Raw genomic sequence first — 20,822 nt, 5'->3', positions numbered from 1 at the left:
CACAGCCTCAGAATGAATGAACATCACTTCAGAGCTGAGATGAGGAGGAATTTCTTCAGCCAGAGGGTGGTGAATCTGGAACTCCATTGCCGCAAAGGGCTTTGTAGGCCAAGTTATTGAGTGCATTTAAGACCGACCTTTTTGATTGGTAAGGGGCTTAATGGTTACGGGGAGAAGGTAAGAGAATAGAATTGTCAAACATATCAGCCTCGATCAAATGGCAGAACAAACTCTATGGCTAATTCTGCTATGTTTTATGGTCTTATTTAGGAAAAACCTGATTCGATCTTGCCCTCTTTCCACCCTTCCCCATCTCGGTCTCCCCCCCCCCCCCCCCGGCCTACCGCACCCATACTTCTGGTGTTCATACGTCGTCGTCCTTGGGGGCCTTTGCATGTAAGTTCAGTAGTTGGAACACCGTTTGGTTGTGAGAGATATTAAAAAAATGAATGAGAGCATCGCAGAGGGCTCTTGTGGCGTGGTAGTAGTGTCTTTATCTCTGTAGTTGCATTTTTGGGATATTATTTGGGACAAACCTAAATATGGGTTTAAGCAGTCTGCCAACTCTTTGTTCCCCATTATAACTTTCCCTGTTTCTGACTGCAAGGGATCTGTATTATTTGTTCTCACTAATGTATCTTCCCTTGACATAACTATCAAAGTTTTTATAAACAGTTTCTATGTTCTTTGTAAGCTTATTCTCATACTCGGCTCTCCCCCTCTTAATTAGTCTATTTGTGTTCCTTTGCTGAAATCTTAGCTGATCCCAATCCTCAAACTTATTTAGTCAATTTATATGCCCCTTCCTTGAATCTAATACTGTTGCTACTTTCCCATGTTAGCCATGGTCAGGCCACCTTTCCTATTCCTTTTTGTTCAGTTGTGGGGCATGAGCAACATCACTGACTGGCCAACATTTATTGCCTGTTCCTAGTTGCCTTTCCAGATGGACGTAGTAGTAGGTTTGGAAGATGCTGTTTCAGGATCTTAGGGGAATCTTTGGAGTGCAGCTTGTAGATGGTATATATTGCTGCGGCTGAGCGTCGGTAGTGGAGGGAGTGGATGTTTGTGATTGTGGTACCAATTAAGCCAGCTGCTTTGTCTTGGATGGTGCCTTCTGAGTGCTTTTGGAGCTCATCCAGACGTATGGGTGAGTTACTCGCCCATACGTCTTCCTAGTCTTCCTAGTCTCTAACCTGTTCGTGAGTTTTAATGTATATACACCAGAACAAACATTATGTATATATGATTTTGTTCAGTTTTTAGTCAGTGGTAACCCGTAAGCTGTGATGGTGAGGGATTCCATATTGGTAATGTCATTAAATACTGGATGTAGGCTTGCTCGCTGAGCTGGAACATTTGTTTCAAGACATTTCATTACTATACTAGGTAACATCATCAGTGAGCCTCCAGATGAAGCACTAGTGGTATGGCCCATTTTCTATTTGTGATTAAGTTTCTTTGGGTTGGTTATGCCATTTCTTGTTCTTCTTCTCGGGGGTTGTAAATGGGATCCAAGTCAATGTGTTTGTTGATAGAGTTCTGGTTAGAATGCCATGCTTCAAGGAATTCTCGCATGTGTCTCTGTTTGGCTTGTTCCAGGATGGATGTGTTGTCCCAGTCGAAGTGGTGTCCTTCCTCATCTGTATGTAAAGATACTAGTGAGAGTGAGCCATGCATTGTAGTGGCTAGTTTTCTGCCTATTTATCCAATGTAATGTTTGTTACAGTTCTTGCAAGGTATTTTGTGAATGACATTAGTTTTGCTTTCGTCTGTATAGGGTCTTTCAAGTTCATTAGCTGCTGTTTCAGTGTATTGGTGGGTTTGTTGGTAACCATGATGCCAAGGGGTTTGAGTAGTCTGGCAGTCATTTCCGAGATGTCTTTGATGTAGGGGAGAGTGGCTAGGGTTTCTGGACATGTTTTATCTGCTTGTTTGGGTTTGTTGCTGAGAAATCGGTACCCATTCTTTTTGAATACTCTGTATAGATGATTTTCCTCTGCTCTTCATTATTCCTTTGTGCTGCAGTGTGTGGTGGCTGGTTGAAATAATGTTCTAATGCAGCTTCGTTTGTGGGTGTTGAGATGATTGCTTCAGTAGTTCAGTGTTTCGTCTGTATGTGTTGTTTTCCTGTAGATGCTGGTTTGATATTCCCCATTGGCTGTTCGCTCGACTGCAACATCTAAGAGTGACAATTTGTTGTTGTTTTCCTCCGCTTTTCTGAATTTTATGCTAGTTAAGGGTATTATTGATAATCTTGAGGTTTCCTCTAATTTGTTTCATTTAGTGATGACAAAAGTGTTATCCATGTAGTGGACCACAGTTTGGGTTTAAGTTGGCAGAGCTGTTTGTTCGAGTCTCTGCATTACTGCCTCTGCTAAGAACCCTGATATCGGAGATCCCATGAGTGTTCCGTTGGTTTGTTTGTAGGTTTTGCTGTTTAAGGTGAAGTGGGTGGTAAGGCATAGGTCCACTAGTTTGGCGACATTGTCTTTGTTGATGAAGTTGGTGGTGTTTGGTGTATGTGTCTTTGGTTCATCTAATAGTGTAGGCCTTACCACCCACTTTACCTTCAACAACAAAACCTACAGACAAACCAACGGAACACCCATAGGATCTCCAATGGCATCACCACAGGAAATTACATCACCACCCCAAGAGCAGGCCATACCACCAGTGCTTCATCCGGAGACTCTCTGATGATGTTACCTAGTATGATGATGAATTGTCTGAAAACAAACCTTCCAGCTCAGCAAGCAAACCTACATCCAGAACCTCAACCTGAGCTACTAATCTTCTCAAAACCCACTATCATGAAATGCCAAGGGATGGTGGTTATATTGTCTCTTATTGGAGATGAGAGTAGAGTGTGTGGTGCTGGAAAAGCATAGCAGGCCAGGCAGTATCTGAGGAGCAGGAGAATCGACATTTCGGGCATAAGCCCTTCATCAGAAATGCGGTGGGGGAGAGGGCTGAGAGATAAATAGGGCGTGGGGGAAGGTAGCGGGAATGTGATAGGTAATGCAGGTGGGGGGGGCGGGGTGATAGGCCGGAGGGGAGGGTGGAGTGGATAGCTAGGAAGGAAGATTCACAGTTAGGACAATTCAGGAGGGCAGTGCTGAGTTGGAGGGCTGGATCTGGGATGATGTGGATATGGTCATTGCCTGACATTTGTGTGGCACAAATGCTGTTTGCTACTTGTTGGCTCAATCTCTCAATTGTCTAGGTCATGTTGCGTTTGAACATGGACAGCTTAGTGTCTGAGGAGTCATGAATGGTGCTTAATCTAGTGCAGAAATTGGAGAATATCCCTACTTCTGATCAATGATGAAGGGATAGTCATTTGATGAAGCAGTTGAAGATGGGTGAGCGGTGGATACTAATCTGAGGAGCTACTGCAGATATGTCCGGAAGCTGAGTTGACTGACCTCAAACAACCATAGCATCTTTTTACGTCCAGGTATGACTCCAATCTGCAGAGGATTTTCCCATGAAACTTCTTGATTCCAGTTTTTGTGGGGTTCCTTAATGCCACACTCTGTCAAATGCACCATTAATGTTAAGAACTATCACTCTCGCCTCACACCTGGAATTCAGCTCCTTTTTCCATATTTGAACCAAGACTGTAATAAGGGCATGGGTTGAGTGGGCCTGGCGGAACCAAAACTGGGTGTCACTGAGCATATTGCTAAACAGGTGTTGCTTGATAAGACTGTTGATAAAATCTTCCACCACTTTACACATGATTGAGAATTGACAGTAGCGATAATTGGTCTGCTTTTTGCATACAGGGTATACTTGAGAAATGTGAATTGTTGGGTAGATGTCAATTCTGTAGCTGTACTGAAAGAGCTGGCAACAGTTGCATCAAGTTGTGGCGCAGAAATCTGCAGTACAGTTGCCGGAATGCTGTCAGAGCACTGCTACAGACCATCTTTATGGAGATCAGTGACACACTGGAAGGACATGGATATGCACTATTTGTCTTCTTTTATAGCTGTGCTAATAGTGTCTGCTTATGCTTATTTGTGTGATATGAGTCAACCAGTTAACACTCATCTAGTTGTCTAAATGGACCCACTCCAATTCATGTATTTCCTCCATGCATGCCTATATGTCACATACACCTCAAAAGGGTTTAGGTGACCTTGAGTAATTGTCCCCCTGTACATTCAGCAATCTTCGCTGTAAGTATGAAGACACAAAAAAGGATGGCCGAGTACAACCTTTGTAATCATCTTCTAATACTTCATCAATGACTGAAATGTCCAATGTGTATTTCTATGACTAGTTACCTGTAAGTCTCTCAACCTCAGAGCAATGTTGATGTGTCACATCTGTTAACTAGATTATCCATGGAGTCCACAGGTAAGTCTTTTTGAGCTGGCATCTTGGTATTTGATTTGGGAAAAACACACCAGTAGGGGAAAGTCAGATATTCACTTAATGTATGCAGTGCATCTGGTGAGGTTGGCAATAGCTATATCACATTAAATAGTGCTTGGGCTGAGTGACAATTGTGGATGGATATGTGGAGAAATGAAGAAGTGTGTAGAAAGTGAAGATGGCTCTTGTGGAAAGGTGAGTGTATATCTTGAAGTACATTTTGCAAAAGAGTGGGGACCAGGCCTCTTACAACTCAGGCTATAGGAAATTCAACAATTGTCCTCACCTTTTCCTAGCCTGAATAGGTCATTTAAGTTGCTGACTTCACTGCATCCATACTTGGAGCAAAACATTCCTCCTGTTCATGTCCTCAGCTCTCTGTAATTTATTGAGAATTGCATGTTCCTCCTAACACTGTTGGGGAATTGTACATGCCTCCTGTTACAGTCTGCATTTGGCCCCACCCCCTCCCTTTTTGTATATTGGAGCTACATTTACTACTTGCCTGACTTCAGCAACACTTTCCAGAACCTAATATAATTGTGAAAAATGACTAGCAATGCATCAGGTATGAGAAATAAAAATCTAAAAGACACAAAACATTACTGTTTCACAGTTGTCTGCTTTACCACTTTTTGGGGTGAGTTTGAACTTTCACTTCAGAAAATAACAGAAAATAAGAAAGAGTAGCTTGTTATATCAGAAGTGAATTTTTGCCTTGAGTAGTTATTTTGAGAGAAACTATGGCTAGTCAAAACTGCCACTAATTTGAGTGCTTATATTTTTATGTTCTAAAGTCCTTTAAGTGTTTAGCAAAAACGTACTGGTACTGAAATTCTGCTAAATATGACGGTCAAACTGGTAGGCATGACTTTTTCAGGTACCTATCTACTGACCAGTTCTTCACAGTTCCAACTTCAGGCCACTTTCTTGGAAGCTAGATTTGGCATGGAGTGGAAACCCAGCTTGCAAGCAAGGAGTATTTAAATTAGTTAAGGTCATAGATGAAGGAATTTTTCTTCGCTGTCACCCACTCCTATCCCTATCAACCCTGACCATTTCTTTCACTCATTTGTTTAAGAAGTGTGCTGAAAGGACACCTCAAGATAGTGTTACCTCTATAGTGACAAGTTGCTGCTGCTTTCTGAAGGTTTGATCTTGGAATGATATTCTCACAGTAAGGCTTTTGCTGGAGTCTTGCTTATCAAAATTGAACATGAGGATGAAGTTGAGTAAATCAGTTATTGCAGAATTGCTATGTACAATGGAGCGGTAAAAGCTAGACCATGGCAATTTTAATGTAATCAAAAACAGTGTATCACTTGCAGTGCCTCCTTCTTCTGCTCCTGTATTGTGTTGCCTTTGGTGCTGTAAAGAATCCATTCCTGTCTCTCTTCCACTATTTTTTAATCTACATACTGCCTCTTCACAACATCATTTGAAAACTTAAGTGATAGTTTTCGCATGTAAGCTAGTGACATTTGGTCCCCTCATCACTACATCAGTGACAATGCTACTCCTTTAAGAAGTTAATGTCGTCCTTGGGGTTTTTCAGAGGGGTCATAAAGATGCAGGTTCAGATATGTCTGGTTTGGATGGGTTTTTAGGGCTAATTTCATTATGGCTAGCAGATACTGCCTCAGGAAAAAGACTTGCAAATTTAAAAAAATCACTTGTACAAGGAAAGGGAAGTAACCAGTTCTCCCAGCTCAGCTTTAATTTGGTTTGGTTTTTAGCAGCCTGGCTGTTGAGAGCTGCTGGTCAGTTGTTAGCTTGTAATCCAAAAGGAACAGCTCCATAGAATAATGTGTCCCATGCTAAATCTCTCTGCCAACTCTCTCTCCTGTAAGACCCTATGTTTGATTTTACCTTTTGTGCCCAGGGATGTATATGGGGAGTTTTGCAGGAATTTGGAATAGTATCATTAAGTTAGAATAGTCTGTTGGAATTTTGGTTAGGTTAAGTTATTCTGTATTATGTTCTTTATTTCTTGTGTTTCATTCGGAACTCTATAAATAAATTGTTTTCTTTAAAACAGAGGGGTTTTGACCAGTTGTATCTGTGGAATATTGGCTTTGTACCTGTTCAAAACAACTAGAAATATTAGTGGCTGGGTTGCCTTCTTGAAATGTTTTGAGGGGGTCTGGTCCATAACATGTCTCTCTACTTATGCGCTGTTGCTAAATTATCGGTATACTTGTCTGATATCCTGCACTGAGCAGAAATTTGTTCCAATTAAATATTGGGCTCCTAAGTATAATGCTTTTGTGCATGCTGGAAGCTACATACATTAACATGCAAGGAAAATGAATTGAACATACATTAAACCTTTTCATAGGGGAGGAAGGTGGGCATGGAGTCTGCCAATGGCTACAACATCCTGATAGATTGATCTGTCGCTTGATCTATCTATGCGCTGTGTCTGAGAACTAAGATTTGACAACTTTAATGTTCTGATTGCATTTCTATGCCAATAATGGCACAACCAATCATCTTCCTACCGTATAATGGGTAACAAAATTTGAAATTATTGGAACAATCTCCACAGATCTGGCAGCAGCTGTGGAGAGAAAGCAGAGTTAACGTTTCAGATTCGGTGGCTTGTCTTCAGGACAGAAGTTAACAAAGTTTTTTACCAATAATTTCTGATTTTGTTTCTGATGTCCAGCATCCCAGCTTTTTTTTTGTATAAACTGGTATGCCTTTTTCTCAAGCTTATTTCTATGGCAAAGTGAGGTAGGGCCACTGGATTTAAATCCCACCTGTTCCAGAAGTCTGTAATGACGTCTATGAACAGGTTGATTATAAAATATCCAAGTTTCCATATTTGTTTCTTGTATCCTAATCTTTGTAAGTGCAGGATGAAAAATCTTGGCCCTCTTGTCTCCTTTTTTTGAGTTTCGTATTGCCAAGCAATTGTTTATCAAAAGTTCTCAATTTTGAATACTTGTATTAAATCTCCCTTTTACCATTGTTGTCTTTTGTGAATTTGGCATACTACTTCAGTTGAGGCATTTTGATGTAATATCAATGCTCTGTATAGCTAGCTGAAGCATAACATCCTTACTTTGATGTTCAAATCCTGTTAGCCGCCTTGACCATATGTAGAATCTGCATATTAGCATTTTGTGATTTAAGCACAAGAATACTTAAATCTGTCTGTATCTATGTTCCCTCAAAACTTGGAGGCCCACGCCCTTGTCACTTAGCATGTAAATGCATTGATTTCAGATTCCAGAAGTTGCTACTGTGCACGGACCTTGGAGGACTGCTCAGTGGTAGGAAAAATTAACGTGAACATAACTCTGCATCTCAGAATTCCATTACCATCTCCAGTTATGCAAGACAGGGCGAAACCATTAACTGTCCCTTACTGTAATCTGACATTAGGTGCAAAGTGAGTAAAGACTTGGACATTGTAAAACGATCAAAATGTCAGTAGTGATTTGTAACTCCTCACACTAGGTAATTCAAAATTGGCATGTGAAGAGGGATATAAGAGTGTTTGATTACTGGTGAGGCAGTTATGACAACCCAAGAGGCTGGATTTGGAGAGCCTCAGTCCTTGCAGTTACCTGGCTATGCAGATGAGAATGTGGAATGCAGGGAGGATGACCAAACTAACCACAGAAAGTGGGACCCATTTGAGTAGGGGGAAGAAATAGTAATGTAGTAATGGTGGGGGACAGATACCATGCCTGCAACTTTGAATGGGAGTCCCAAAGGCTGTGTTGTCTGCCTGGTGCTCGGAATAAGGGTATCTCCTCACAGCGAGAGGAGAACCTCAAGTAGGAGAGCTGGAATCCAGTTGTTGTTCTCAACATTGGTACCAACAGCTTTGATCAGTCTAGAGAGAAGGTTTTGCTAAAAGAGCGAAGTTGAAAAGCAGGACATCCAAGATTGTGATCTCAAGTTTTACTGACTGGCAGGCAACTGGCATGGTGTTGGAGATAATATATTAGCATGCATAGAAGACAGTGAGTTGGACAAGGGAGGCAGTTTCATTAAGGTAACCTGTTAACTAGATGAGTACCTTTGGGATCAATGTTGAGGTCACAATTATTTACAATTTAGATCAATTTAGACAAGCAAAGTGAATGAATCATAGTAAAAAGAAGAGATGTGTCATTACATGCTGTGAATAACACAATTTTTACAGTGGATGTAGGCAGGTTAAATGAGTGAGCAAAAATTTGACACATGGAATATAATGTGGGAAAATATTGCATTACGTATTTTGGCAGAATGAAGAGAGGAGGTGACTATTATTTAAATAGAGAAAGATTGCAGAGCGATATGTTGAGGAGGATGTAGGAGTCCTCGTGCATAAATCTTATTACCAGCACGGATGCTGGTTTTTGGGAAGGCAAATGGAACATTGGCCTTTATTTCAAATAGAGTGGAGTATAAAAATAAGGAAGTCTTGCAAGGCACTAGTTAAACCATAGCTGGAATACTGTGAACAATTTTGGTCCCCTTATTGAAGGAAAGATATACTGATGTTAGAGTCAGTCATGAGATGTTTCACTGGACTGATCCAGGTTATGGAGGGAGCATTCTAAGGACAGATTGAGTAGGTTGTGCCTGCAAAGAATGGAAGAATTTGAAGCAATCTTTTTGAAACATACACAACAAGATTTGACAGGTTGGATGCAGAGGTGCTATTTCCCCTTGTAGAGAATCTCGGATCACAGGACATAATTTCAGAACAAGGTATTCCCATTTTTAATACAGAGACAAGGATGCATTTCATCTCCCAAAAGATACTGAATTTGTGGAGTACTGTAGAGATTGAATTGATAAATATATTCAAAACTGTCATCAATTTTTCATCAGTAAGGAAATCCATTGTTAAGGGGGGAAAAGGCAGGAAAGTGGATTTGAAGATTATAAGATCAGCTACAATCTCATTGAATGTCGGAGCAGACTTGATTGACTGGATGGCCTCCTCTTCTCAACTGCATATACATTCCCATAAGACCAAAACACAATGTCCAAATTATTTTTTTAAGAGGTCATCAGCATATGTCTGCTATTGTCTCTTAATGGGTGCAATAGTTTGCCAGTTGCTACCCTGGTGCTGAAGTTGGAAATTACGCTGGAAATGTGTATTTTCAACTCCAAATTTTAGAAGCCCACAAAAAAGTCAAGTTGTATAAGATTAGTTTTGCGGTAATCCGAAGTCTTTTATTTTCAAACCTTATAAGGCCTTGAGACAACAGCTCAGCATGCCACAAAAATTGAAACTGCATGGTAAACTAAAATAATTTTGCATACGCTTGGTTCATTTCTGATTTTGTAAATAATTGGGACTCACTGGACACATTTTAATTATTGTGCCTCTGCATATTATTTTAAGCAGTCATATTGTAAAGCACAAAACAATTGTTACATAATTTTGTTTTTTGTGTGGTTTTAACTGATGTTATTTTTCCTTTTTGTTTTATAGTGATGGGTCAAGAGTCTGGAAAGTCAGCCTGGCCCAGACCAGCAGGAGGTTATCAGACTATCACTGGAAGAAGATATGGGAGAAGGCATGCTTATATTAGCTTTCGCCCTTCTATTTCCAAGTCATGGAACCACTTAAAAGAAAATGAGCACCAATGGGAAGAAATGGAGCTAAACACTGTTTCAAAAGATAACGGTTTATGTGTGTTGTGTTTCATATACAATAAGAGCTGTCTTTTTGAAAGGAAAAGTAGATTTGGGCATTGAAAAGGCAGATATAAATGTAGAGACCAAATCTCAATTTGATCACTGGATTTTTTTTTAAAAAAAGGCCTCAACTGCATATGGGGGATCAATTCTACAAAGTACAATCTTTTAAGACTACAGATTAATATAATATCAGGAAAGATTAATTTATTCTGCCACTATATGTCAGTTATGCTAAAGTCAGTGAAGATTATGGTAATTTGAATCCATCTGTCACTTTTCTGCCTGTTTGGTTTTACTGTTAAATGCAAAATGAGATATGTTTCAGAATCATTTTTGTTACAATTCTGGGTTTTATTCCAATTTGGTGAGAACATTCTCAGCAAAATAAATTACTTCATCAATATCTGAAATTGTGAGGACTGCATTCAAGAGGCAAGCTGTTCATTTTGGAGAAAGTATTTCAAATCCAAACAATCACTGGTTCTGGCAAAAAAGGAGGCTATTTGAATACTGGTTGACTCTCTGAAGGGAGAATTTCCTTAGTGCCATTCCCCAGGCTTCTCGCTTTATCTTTGCGAATATGATCACGTATTAATCTAATTCCTCCTAGTGCTTTGATCAAACTTGCCTTCACCAAATTCTCAACCAGTCTATCCTAGATCCTAACATCTCATTCTGTGAAAACGTTTTTCTTCATTGTTACTTCTGGTAAATTACCAAATTCTTGTGCCACTTGTTCTTGGTTCTTCCACCAATGGGAATATTTCCTTTCCTATTTCCATTGTCTAGAGCTCTCTTGGTTTTATATACCCCTATCAAATTTCATCTCTGCTTTATTCTCCAAGATCCCAACTTATACAATGTATGAACACTATATAAGTAAATATATCAGAGGTTAAATAATATGTGTGTTTGCCTGCCTGCGTATGAAGATCTAGACTCTGCCCTCCCCCCCCCCCCCCCCCCCCCCACACACACACACACATGTAGGCACATGCTCATCACTTTTAATTCTTGTAGTTATCTTAATTTTTTTTTGTTTCCATTGGTAAGGGAGCTGCAGTTCCTGATGAAAGGTTTATGCCAGAAATGTCAATTCTCCTGGTTCTCGGATGCTGTCTGACCTGCTGTGCTTTTCCAGCACCAAACTCTTTATGCTGCACTTCATGGTGATCCAACATTCCTCTCGTTCATTTTCCTGCCTTTTCCTCGTTACTTTTGATTCTGCTACTGATCAAGAATCAGTCTGAGCTTTAAATGTACGTGAAGGTCGCTTATCCCCACAATTCTGCGTAGCAAGGAATTCCAAAGAATCGCTCCTCTCTGTGAGAAGTTCCTTCTCAGCTCAGTTTCAAATTGGCGTCCCTTTATTCTGAGACTATGCTGTTTGCTCTTAGACTTTCTGTGAGGGAAGCATCCTTTCAGTGTTTACTCCTATCATGCTCCTCAAGATGCCTATATATTTCAATGAGATCACCCCTCATTGTTATAAATTCCCAATAAGTAGAGTCCCAATCTGTTTTAGCCTTTGCTCATAAGACAATCCCTCCACACTGGATATCATTCTAATGAATGCCTCCAATGAAATAATAATCTTCCCTGAGAAAGGGGGACCAAAACTGCTCCCAGTACTCCAGATGAAGTCTCATCAGCACCTTGTCAAGTTGCAGTAAGACTTTCCTATTCTTATATTGCAGGGTGACTAAGGTTGGGATCTGAATGCTAAAGTGTATCTGACATTTTGCAAAGTTTGGATGGTATTAAAAGGCAATGTGTTGGTCTGTTTAAGGATATCATTGTAGCAGTGAGAAGTCGCTTTCTTTCAAAAGAGAAAGGTGCAGAAACGGTTTGGGTAAAAATAAATTAGAAATTAAGAGGGCATGTGGAGCAGCTGTGGGCATTCAACATAGCTACACTGTAGGACAGAAAATACAAGAAGAAATAACTTGTAAGAAAGGTATCACAACATTAATTGGTGACTTTACTCTACCTGTAGATTGTGTAAATCCGATTGGCAAAGGTTGCCTTGAAAGTTATTTAATTGAGGGTAACTGCAACAATTTCTTAAAGCAGTACATTTAGAACCAACTGTAAAGAAAGCTATTATAATTGGTACTGAGCAATGTCACAGGATTAGTCAATTATCTTATGTTCAGTTCAAAAGAGAGAAGTATGGATCCAACAGCAGTCCTTTAAACCTGAGTTAAAATTATATGAAGGCAGAGTAACTAAAATTTACCGCAAAATGAGGTTACAAGGCTGGACAGTGGCGATTCAGCAGTATACATTTTAAGGAGCGATCTAATAACTAAGCAAAAATCTATCCCATTGATAATAAGGATGCACTATCTATGGCTAATTAGGGAAATTAAGAATTTTATCAAAATGATGCAAGTGAACAGTGGTAGTATCCCTACCTCTGTGCTAGAAGATGTGGTTTCATATCCCACCTGAACATGAGTAGGATGATTTTTGAAAAACTTTCAAATGGAAAGAAATACAGCATAAATAAAGCTAGGAATAGGTCAAAAGATGAGTCAGACTTTAAGAACCAGCAAAGAAAAACTAAGAGAATATGGAACAAAGTGAGCTAGTAATACCAAACAGAAAGTAAGTGTTTTAAATGATTGATTTGTTTATTGTCACGTGTACCGAAGTACAGTGAAAAGCTTTATTTATGAGCAGTACAGGCATATCATAGTAAGAAAGGATGTACAGGACAAAAGATTTAGATGGAGGCATACAGGTAACATTGCACAGGCCATACAAGCAAGATCCAGGTTATCAAGATCAGCATTATTTGAGACCAGAGAGTCCATTCAGTAGGCTAATAATAGCCAGGAAGAAGCTGTCTCTAAACATACTACTGCATATCTGTACCTTCTGACTGACAGAACAGGTTGTAGGATGTCATTACTGGGCTGCAAAAAATGTTTGAGATTGACAGCCTTTCTGTAAATGGAGATCATGGATGGAAGATTGGCTCATGTGATGGCCTTTGTTGTGGGTACCCTCTTCTGTAATTTCCTATGTTTGTGGGCAGAGCAGTTTCCATATAGGCTGGTATGCACCCAGAGAGTATGCTTTCAGTTGTGCATCTGTCGAAGTTAGTGAGAGTCTTTTGAGCATGCCAACTTTCCTTGGCTGCCTGAGGAAGAAGAGAGGTTGTCCTTTCTTCACCATCACAACTACATGCTAAGACCAGGATGGATTGTCAGTTATCGTCACTCTGAGGAACTTGACACTCTCCACCCTTCAACCCCCGATCCATTGATGTAGATGCGGATGTGTTCTACTCCTTTCGTACGAAAGTCAATGATCAGCTCTTTAGTTTTGCCGTTGTTGGGAAAAGGTGCAATGAGAACAACCAATGTCAGTAAATCCTCTCTCTCCCTTCTGTATTTTGAATAGTCGTCGTTAGATATCTGTCTTACTAAGGTGGTGTCATCAGTGAACTTAGATGGCGTTTGTTCGGAATTTGGCAACACAATCATGGGAGTTCAGTAAGGGGCTGAGGACGCATCCTTGGGGTGCTCTAGTGTTGAGTGTTATTGTGTCTTTATCTTCTTTGATTGTGGTCTATGAGTCAGAAAGCTGAGGATCCAGTTGCAGAGAGTGGAGCCAAGACCGAGGTCTCAGAGTTTTGAGATCCGTCTGGAGGGGATAATGGTGCAGGAGACGGAGCTGTAGTCAGTTAGTGGGAGTCTGATATAGGTGTCCTTGTTGTACAGATGCTTCAGAGATGAGTGCAGTGCTAGGAATATGACATCTGTTGTGGACCTGTCACTCTAATAGGCAAATTGTAGGAGATAGAGACAGGCTGGGAGACTGGAATTGATGTGAGCCGTGACCAGCCTCTGGATGCACTTCCTGATTATGGAGGTTAGAGCCACTGGGCAGTAGTCATTAAGGCACATTGCACGCGCTTTCTTAGTACGCGGCTGATGGTGGTCGTCTTAAAGCAGGTGGGAACGACCGCTTGTAGGGAGGGAGAGGTCGAAGATGTTGGTGAATACCTCTGCAGGTTGGTATGCACAGGATCTGAGTGCTCAACCAGGGGCACTGTCCGTGACAGTCGCTTTCCTTGGGTTGACTCCCAGGAAGACCCTTCTGACATCTGCAGTGGTGACTGAGGGAACAGGCGTATCTAGGGCTGTCAGGACAGGCATCACCACGCTGCTGACATTCTGTTCAAACTGAGCAGAGAAAGCATTGAGCATGTCAAGGATGGATGTGTCTTTGTCTTGCTGTGTTTCATATTGTATCCTGGACTGTTGGTTAACATTGCACAGGGGGCGTGAGTCTTTGGCAGATATGAGCCTCTAACCTGGTCCAAGACTGCCTCTTGGCATCCATGGTGGCTTTGTGGAGGTCATATCTAGACTTATTATATTGATCTGGGTCATCAGACTTGAAATCTGCACATCTAGCCTTCAGTAGAGAGTGGATTTCCAGGTTCATCTAAGCGTTCATTTTAGGGTTTTAAGGTTCATTTTAGCGTTCATTAGCAGAGGGATTGAATTCAAGAGTCGTGAAGTGATGTTACAGCTGTACAGGACTTTGGTTCGGCCACATTTGGAGTACTGTGTGCAGTTCTGGTCGCCTCACTTTAGGAAAGATGTGGAAGCTTTGGAGAGGGTGCAGAGGAGATTTACCAGGATGTTGCCTGGAATGGAGAATAGGTCGTACGAGGATAGGTTGAGAGTGCTAAGCCTTTTCTCATTGGAACGGCGAAGGATGAGGGGTGACTTGATAGAGGTTTATAAGATGATCAGGGGAATAGATAGAGTAGACAGAGATTTTTTTTCCCCGGGTACAACAGAGTATTACAAGGGGACATAAATTTAAGGTGAAGGGTGGAAGGTATAGGGGAGATGTCAGGGGTGGGTTCTTTACCCAGAGAGTGGTGGGGGCATGGAATGCGCTGCCTGTGGGAGTGGTGGCGTCAGAATCTTTGGTGACCTTTAAGCGGCAATTGGATAGGTACATGGATGGGTGCTTAAGCTAGGACAAATGTTCGGCACAACATCGTGGGCCGAAGGGCCTGTTCTGTGCTGTATTGTTCTATGTTCTATGTTCTGTGTTCTATGTTTACAGTTAAGGCACATTCAGATTGACTGACTTCTTTTGGTGTGCAGTCCTCCAAGCATTTGCTAATGAAGTCTGTGATTGGTGGCATACTTGTTTAGGTTTTCCACTGAGTATTTGAACATGGTCCAATCCACCAATTCCAGGCAGTCCCGGAGATGTCTTCCACACCTTCAGACAAGCACTGTACTTCCTTTTGTGAAGAGTCTTCCTGTTCTAGTTTGTGTTGTAAGCTGGCAGGCGGTACACAGCCACTGTGATCTGATTTTTCAAAGTGTGGTTGGGGGATGGAGCAGTCTTTTGTTGTGTAGCAATTGTCCAGAATGTTTGTTTCTCTAGTGGGACAGGAGATGTCTTGATAGCACTTTGGGAACACCCTTTTGTGGTTGGCTTGCATGAAGTCACCAACTACAGTGAATAGGGCCTCGGGGAATTTTGTCTGTAGTGTGCTTGTGATAGTTTCAATCTCATTTCGGGCATTCTCCACATTCTCATGGGGTGGTATGTATACTGCTGTCAGAATGACTGATGTGAACTCATGGTAGATAGTAGGGATGGTATTTAACTGTAAGGTATTCTAGGTCTGGGAAGCAATGGCTTCCTAGGGTCACTACGTCCAAGCACCAAGAGATATTGATCAGGAAGTATACCTCACCACCTTTTGCTTTAGCCGAGGATATCAGTTTCTGAGTTCCCTGTGGTAGGCAAGTCTAGATATGAGTTAATTAATTTTGTTTTCAATAGCTTGGACGTTGGTTAGGAGTATGCTGAGGAAGGGGATCGTGAAACCACGTTGTTTCAAAATCACCTTCAGGCCATGATGCTTTTCTTGTTTCCTTATAGGTTTCCTGCATCTCTGGGTGGGATGAGGAGTTGTGACTAAAACTAGTGTTGGTTCTTCAGCGTATGAATTTGGAAAGTTGATGAGGGTAAACAAGGAAACCCTGGACCTGTTGAACAGTTATTTCAACTCTGACTTCATTATGCAAATATATTTGGAAATTAAGAGGTGAATAGGACAGATGAAATTAAGACAGTTTCCATCATCAGGACAAAGATGTGTGGAAGACCTTTAGATCCAAAGGTGGTGGAGCCCCTCACTGCTGATGTCCTGCATAAATGGCTGCAGATCAGAGATATTGTTTATAATTTTCCAGAATTCATTAGCTTCTGGAAGAGTCTCAGAAGTTTGACAAATAGGTAAGGTAACTCTTTATTCAAGAAAAAAAATCAGCTAATCTAACGTCTACAGTAGAGGTAAATAAAAGCCTAGTATTGTGAATGCTGACTGCATCTGTGAAGAGAAACAAAGTGAAAATTCTGAGTCTGCTGTGGCTTTTCAGAAGACATATTTAAAATAAGCAACCGGTTGAATCCTTTGTTAAGGATTTATTTACTTTAAAAAATCTTGTTACGTTAAGGCAGCATATTAAACAAATCATAATGGGATCAGACAACGTCAACATACTTTAATGAAAGGGAAACCATACTTAATTTATTAGTTATCTGAAGAATTAATTTAGGGGAGTCTGTAGATGTGTACGTGGAATGCTTTTGGCATTTTGATTATTTTGAATTTTGACCACATCAAAGGTTACATGAGGTTAAAACACATGTTGTAGAGATAAGAAACACATTGGCAAGGACAAAAAGATTGTTTTGCGAACAGAAGCAGAGACTAGGAATATACATTTTGAGAGGAATCAGCAAACCGCAACTTATGGAATGCTACAGGGATTGTGGTGCACTCTCACCATTTAAAATCTCTGTCAATAACTTGGATGAAGGGACTGAAATTGTGGTACATGATTTAAAAAAAAAGATGGATGTAGGTTGTCTAGATGAGGTAAAGAATCTACAAAGGGATATAAGTAGGCCAAATCAGTGGACAAAAACTTGACAGGAGATTAATGTGGGAAAATGTTCATTTTATCAGAGAATAGAAAAGCACACTTTCTACTGCACCAGTATGATATTTTTCTATTTCCTGCAGTCGTATTTTGACTACTTCATATGTTATTGACAACTGATGCTGAATTATAGACATAAGCAGTATCTGGGTCAGAAGCTGCTTGAACTGCTAGTATTTCCATCTTTTTGTGTTGTAGAGTTCGCATTTTTTTAAAGTATATACTTTCACTGTTGGTCTATCACTACTCGGAACCACAACAGGGTTAACACTACTGAAGCTTTTTCAGGTTCATTCCTTACAGCTGGTTTTAAAAATATGGATTTCCATCTCCTCCTCAGTGATTTGGCATCAGTTCATTACTCTTTCTATGTAACCCCTAAAGCTTTCATTATATCCATGTGTTAGAAAACTAGCTTTTAGTATACTTAGGTTAGGTGACTGTTTTAGAATATTCTGCTTGCCTGCCATTTGACTTGAATTTTGCACTTGTTTTTATAAATTTTAACTTATCCATGGATAAGTTAAAATTTTGTGCTGTTGAGCCCTTAAACATAGATAGGAAAGAGTCACTTAGAATATTGAGTATTCCTTGTTCGTTTACAAAGCACTTTCACCATTGTGATACTCCTGTTTCCTTGACCAACTTGGTTACTCTAAAAGCATTTTGGAAATGCATTCAGTTCATATATTATCTGTGCCTAATATTCATCCGTGCCTTTTGTTCTAGCTATTTAATTTATACATGCAAATTCTTTTATGGCTTATTCTGCATAGTTTACTTTATCAACAGCGTTAAATTGTTCATTGCCATTTTGTTTCTTAGTACATGGTTATCCTGTAGTTGGATTTATTTTGTACTTTTCAGTTTCGATTTGTATGGTTTATTAGAAATCAAATCGTCTTGGCAGTCACTGCTTCTAAAATATTCCCAACTGTAGTTCGTTTCCTCATGTATTGAATAAGTACACCTGTTAGAAATAATTTTTTGGTACCCTTCCTTTAAGATTCAACATGTCCTACCAATTTAGTGATTGCTGCTGAATGTACTTTTGAATATCTGAACTCGCCATGTTTTTGTTTTGAAGATATGTTAATCTGCTTGTCTAACTTCCGGGTCACCAGACTACCATGGAATGGTTTTAGCTATTGCATAATCCTTTGCATCTTTCACCTAACACAAACCAGAACAGTGATATAGAAGTGAGCGTGGACTAATTTGCATGCCAGAAATGTACACATTTCAAGCTTAGTGGTACATGAGCAGGTTGAAATACCATAGAAGTAGTGAATTTTGCTGTTTTGAACTTCAGAGTGATCTAACTGTTAAGGTTTTGATTATGACTTGGAACCTTGATGTGAAATTAAAATTTACAGAAATAGTTTGTCCTTTACCACGCCCTGCTTTGCATACAGAATTTTCAGCTTCTTTGGGCAGACAGATGCTCAAAGTATGCCCTTTTGTCACGTGGATGCTGATCACATTATTTAAGGCAAATGGCCTTCCCCATGACTACAAATTTGGGTTCAGTGTCAGAGGTCAGGAACATTTACATCCTTGAACAATAAGTCTTTTGATTGTTTCATGTTTGCAGTGTATGCATTTGCTTTCAGTAAACCTAAACCATTAGGCTTATAACTCCCAAACTAGTTAGTTCAACCATGTGTTGTTGAATCTGAATTATTTTAGACACATTGAGCATTTTGAAATAATCAAAAGATTGTAGTTTGAAATAATCCTCAATTTCAAGTTACTTAAGGTTAATTTTTCTCTCTCAGCTCCCAGTAGAATCTTAACAACAAAAGAACTTCTGCCGCAGTGCACAGCATGTGACCTAACTATGGATGCTAAAAGCAATGCAGGTTGTGAACTTCAGAAAGAGAATAGGTTTTTGCCATCCTCTCTGAACCAAAGACTTTTTCAATGTGAGTCCAACGACTTTGCTTTGCCCAGTTCTGCAGAGCCATTAGACAATTATTCGGGTAGCCAAAGTACAGGGTCCTCCAAGTGGTCAATTCCTAATGATTTTTTTGAGACTGATTCCAGACGTCCAACTGGCATTGGTTTTGTAAATATTGATTCTTATGAACCAGAAAGCAGTGAAGGAGAGGATGAAGATTCGAACATTCAAGCATCTTTGCAAAAAGAAGGAAAACTTCAGAAAAGGTTGGATACCATGCTTTCAGAATTAGAGAAAGGTGTTGACTATCTTAATGGGCTACAGTCTTATCTCTCAGCTGTAATGCATGAAGGGAACAGCTCACAGATTGAGCTGCCATGCTCTTTGGCACTGGACAATTTGACTTCTGCAGATATTGCTGTTAAAGGACATCAAACAGAATTGAAAGAGCATAGGAAAACATTACCAGCTGTGGGAAGTATGGAAGAAATTAATACCTATGTCAAGATGGAGGATGTAAAAGAAAAAAGAGAAAGAAATCTTGATAAAGCCTCACTGAGCGTTCAAACAGAAGGGAACATTTTTTGTTGTATGACAGAGGAACCAAGCTCTTCAGAAATGGTAGTAAGACCAAAAGTTAGAAAGGAAAGAGTTGAAACCCATTCTAAAAGAGATCAGCCTTCCCCCGACGAGTTTTATAGTTATTGTACTGGGGATATGAAAGCTAACTCAAGAAATGAGTGCTGTGGATCAAATTGTGCCTTGTGGAACTGCAGAAATAAGCTCCATAGAGATTCAAAGATCGGATCTGGACTTAATGGCAAGGAAACAACTTATGTTCAGAAGGAACAGGCCGCCATCCAACTAAAAGAAACACTGGAAGAAAACAGCTTCTGGGATGACTTTGAAAATTATTGTAACAAAGGTGAAACGAGGTAATAAAATGTCATGTCTATTGCTTCCCTGAAGGGTATGAAAATTAATTTATTTGTATTAAACGTTTATTCAATGATGACAAATATATCACAACCAGTAAAAAAATTTCTTTTTGCATAATTCTAAATTGACAACCAAGCTAAATGTTATACGATTATCCTTCAAATTAATAACAGTTTTTAATTTTTCTCTTTATTCAATTCAGCATATACAGCTATTTAAGTTACCTAGTCTTGACTAATTTAGTAAAACAGTTTTTGCGGTTGTTAGAGGAAAATGTGTATGTAGATGCCATCTACTTTTAATCTAATTTTCCCTTACTTTACTTCCCCCTCAGCAGCTCTCTAAGCAGTGATGAGGAGTGGTCAGCAATATGGACCTCTGATTTTGTTTTAGAACAAATGCATTCTAGTGATGAGAGCTGGGAGACCTTGTCAGGAGTTGATGAACAACAAACTGAACCGAACAGCATTAGTAGCAGTCTGGATGAGGAAGCTTTTAAACATAGCTACACTGTAGGGTATGTAACTACCTTCAGTTATAACCCAGATATTGCATTTCATTTAAAGTCTGTAAAGTGATAGAATAGGGGTGTCAAACATGTGGGTCGTGGACTGAAAGGAATCTGTGATACAGCTTGAAGACTGGATCCTTTTAAAATCTGGTGTAACAGTGTTGACCCTTACCATGATATCACACTTTTGCTGCCTCACTGGGCCAATATAAGTGAAGTGACTAGAAATGGGACTGAGCTGACAGAAAAATGTAAGACCTGAGGATTTGGACTCGAGGAGGATATATTGGGAAAGTGGGACTTAAATGTAGGAACTCCCATTCAGAAATTGATACGCAAGGTTCCTGTATTACACAAACTAGGGTGAGGCACATCTAAAACAACTCACACTCGATGTGGCTCATGCAAAGTGCTGGAATGTCTTACATCA

General features: G+C 40.0%; 1 protein-coding gene across 4 annotated transcripts in view; it reads left to right on the top strand.

The window, feature by feature from the left end:
* pja2 (praja ring finger ubiquitin ligase 2) overlaps nucleotides 1–20,822 on the top strand; it is a 104,571-nt gene that overhangs the window by 18,275 nt on the left and 65,474 nt on the right. For 3 of the 4 annotated variants that reach the window (XR_006314654.1, XR_006314649.1, XM_043710398.1), the window contains exons 2-4: nucleotides 9,836–10,036; nucleotides 18,821–19,877; nucleotides 20,216–20,398. Coding sequence is in view for 2 of the 4 variants with exons in the window: in XM_043710398.1 (XP_043566333.1) it covers nucleotides 9,838–10,036; nucleotides 18,821–19,877; nucleotides 20,216–20,398 (1,439 nt within the window). In the remaining 2 variants the exon portion in view is untranslated. The remainder of the gene's footprint in view (nucleotides 1–9,835; nucleotides 10,037–18,820; nucleotides 19,878–20,215; nucleotides 20,399–20,822) is intronic. The other variant, XM_043710414.1, reaches the window with a different exon arrangement.

Source organism: Chiloscyllium plagiosum, chromosome 2, assembly GCF_004010195.1.
Source record: "Chiloscyllium plagiosum isolate BGI_BamShark_2017 chromosome 2, ASM401019v2, whole genome shotgun sequence".
Taxonomy (NCBI): Eukaryota; Metazoa; Chordata; class Chondrichthyes; order Orectolobiformes; family Hemiscylliidae; genus Chiloscyllium; species Chiloscyllium plagiosum.
The sequence above is the reverse complement of the archived record's forward strand: the minus strand, read 5'-3'. Positions and strand labels throughout refer to the sequence as shown.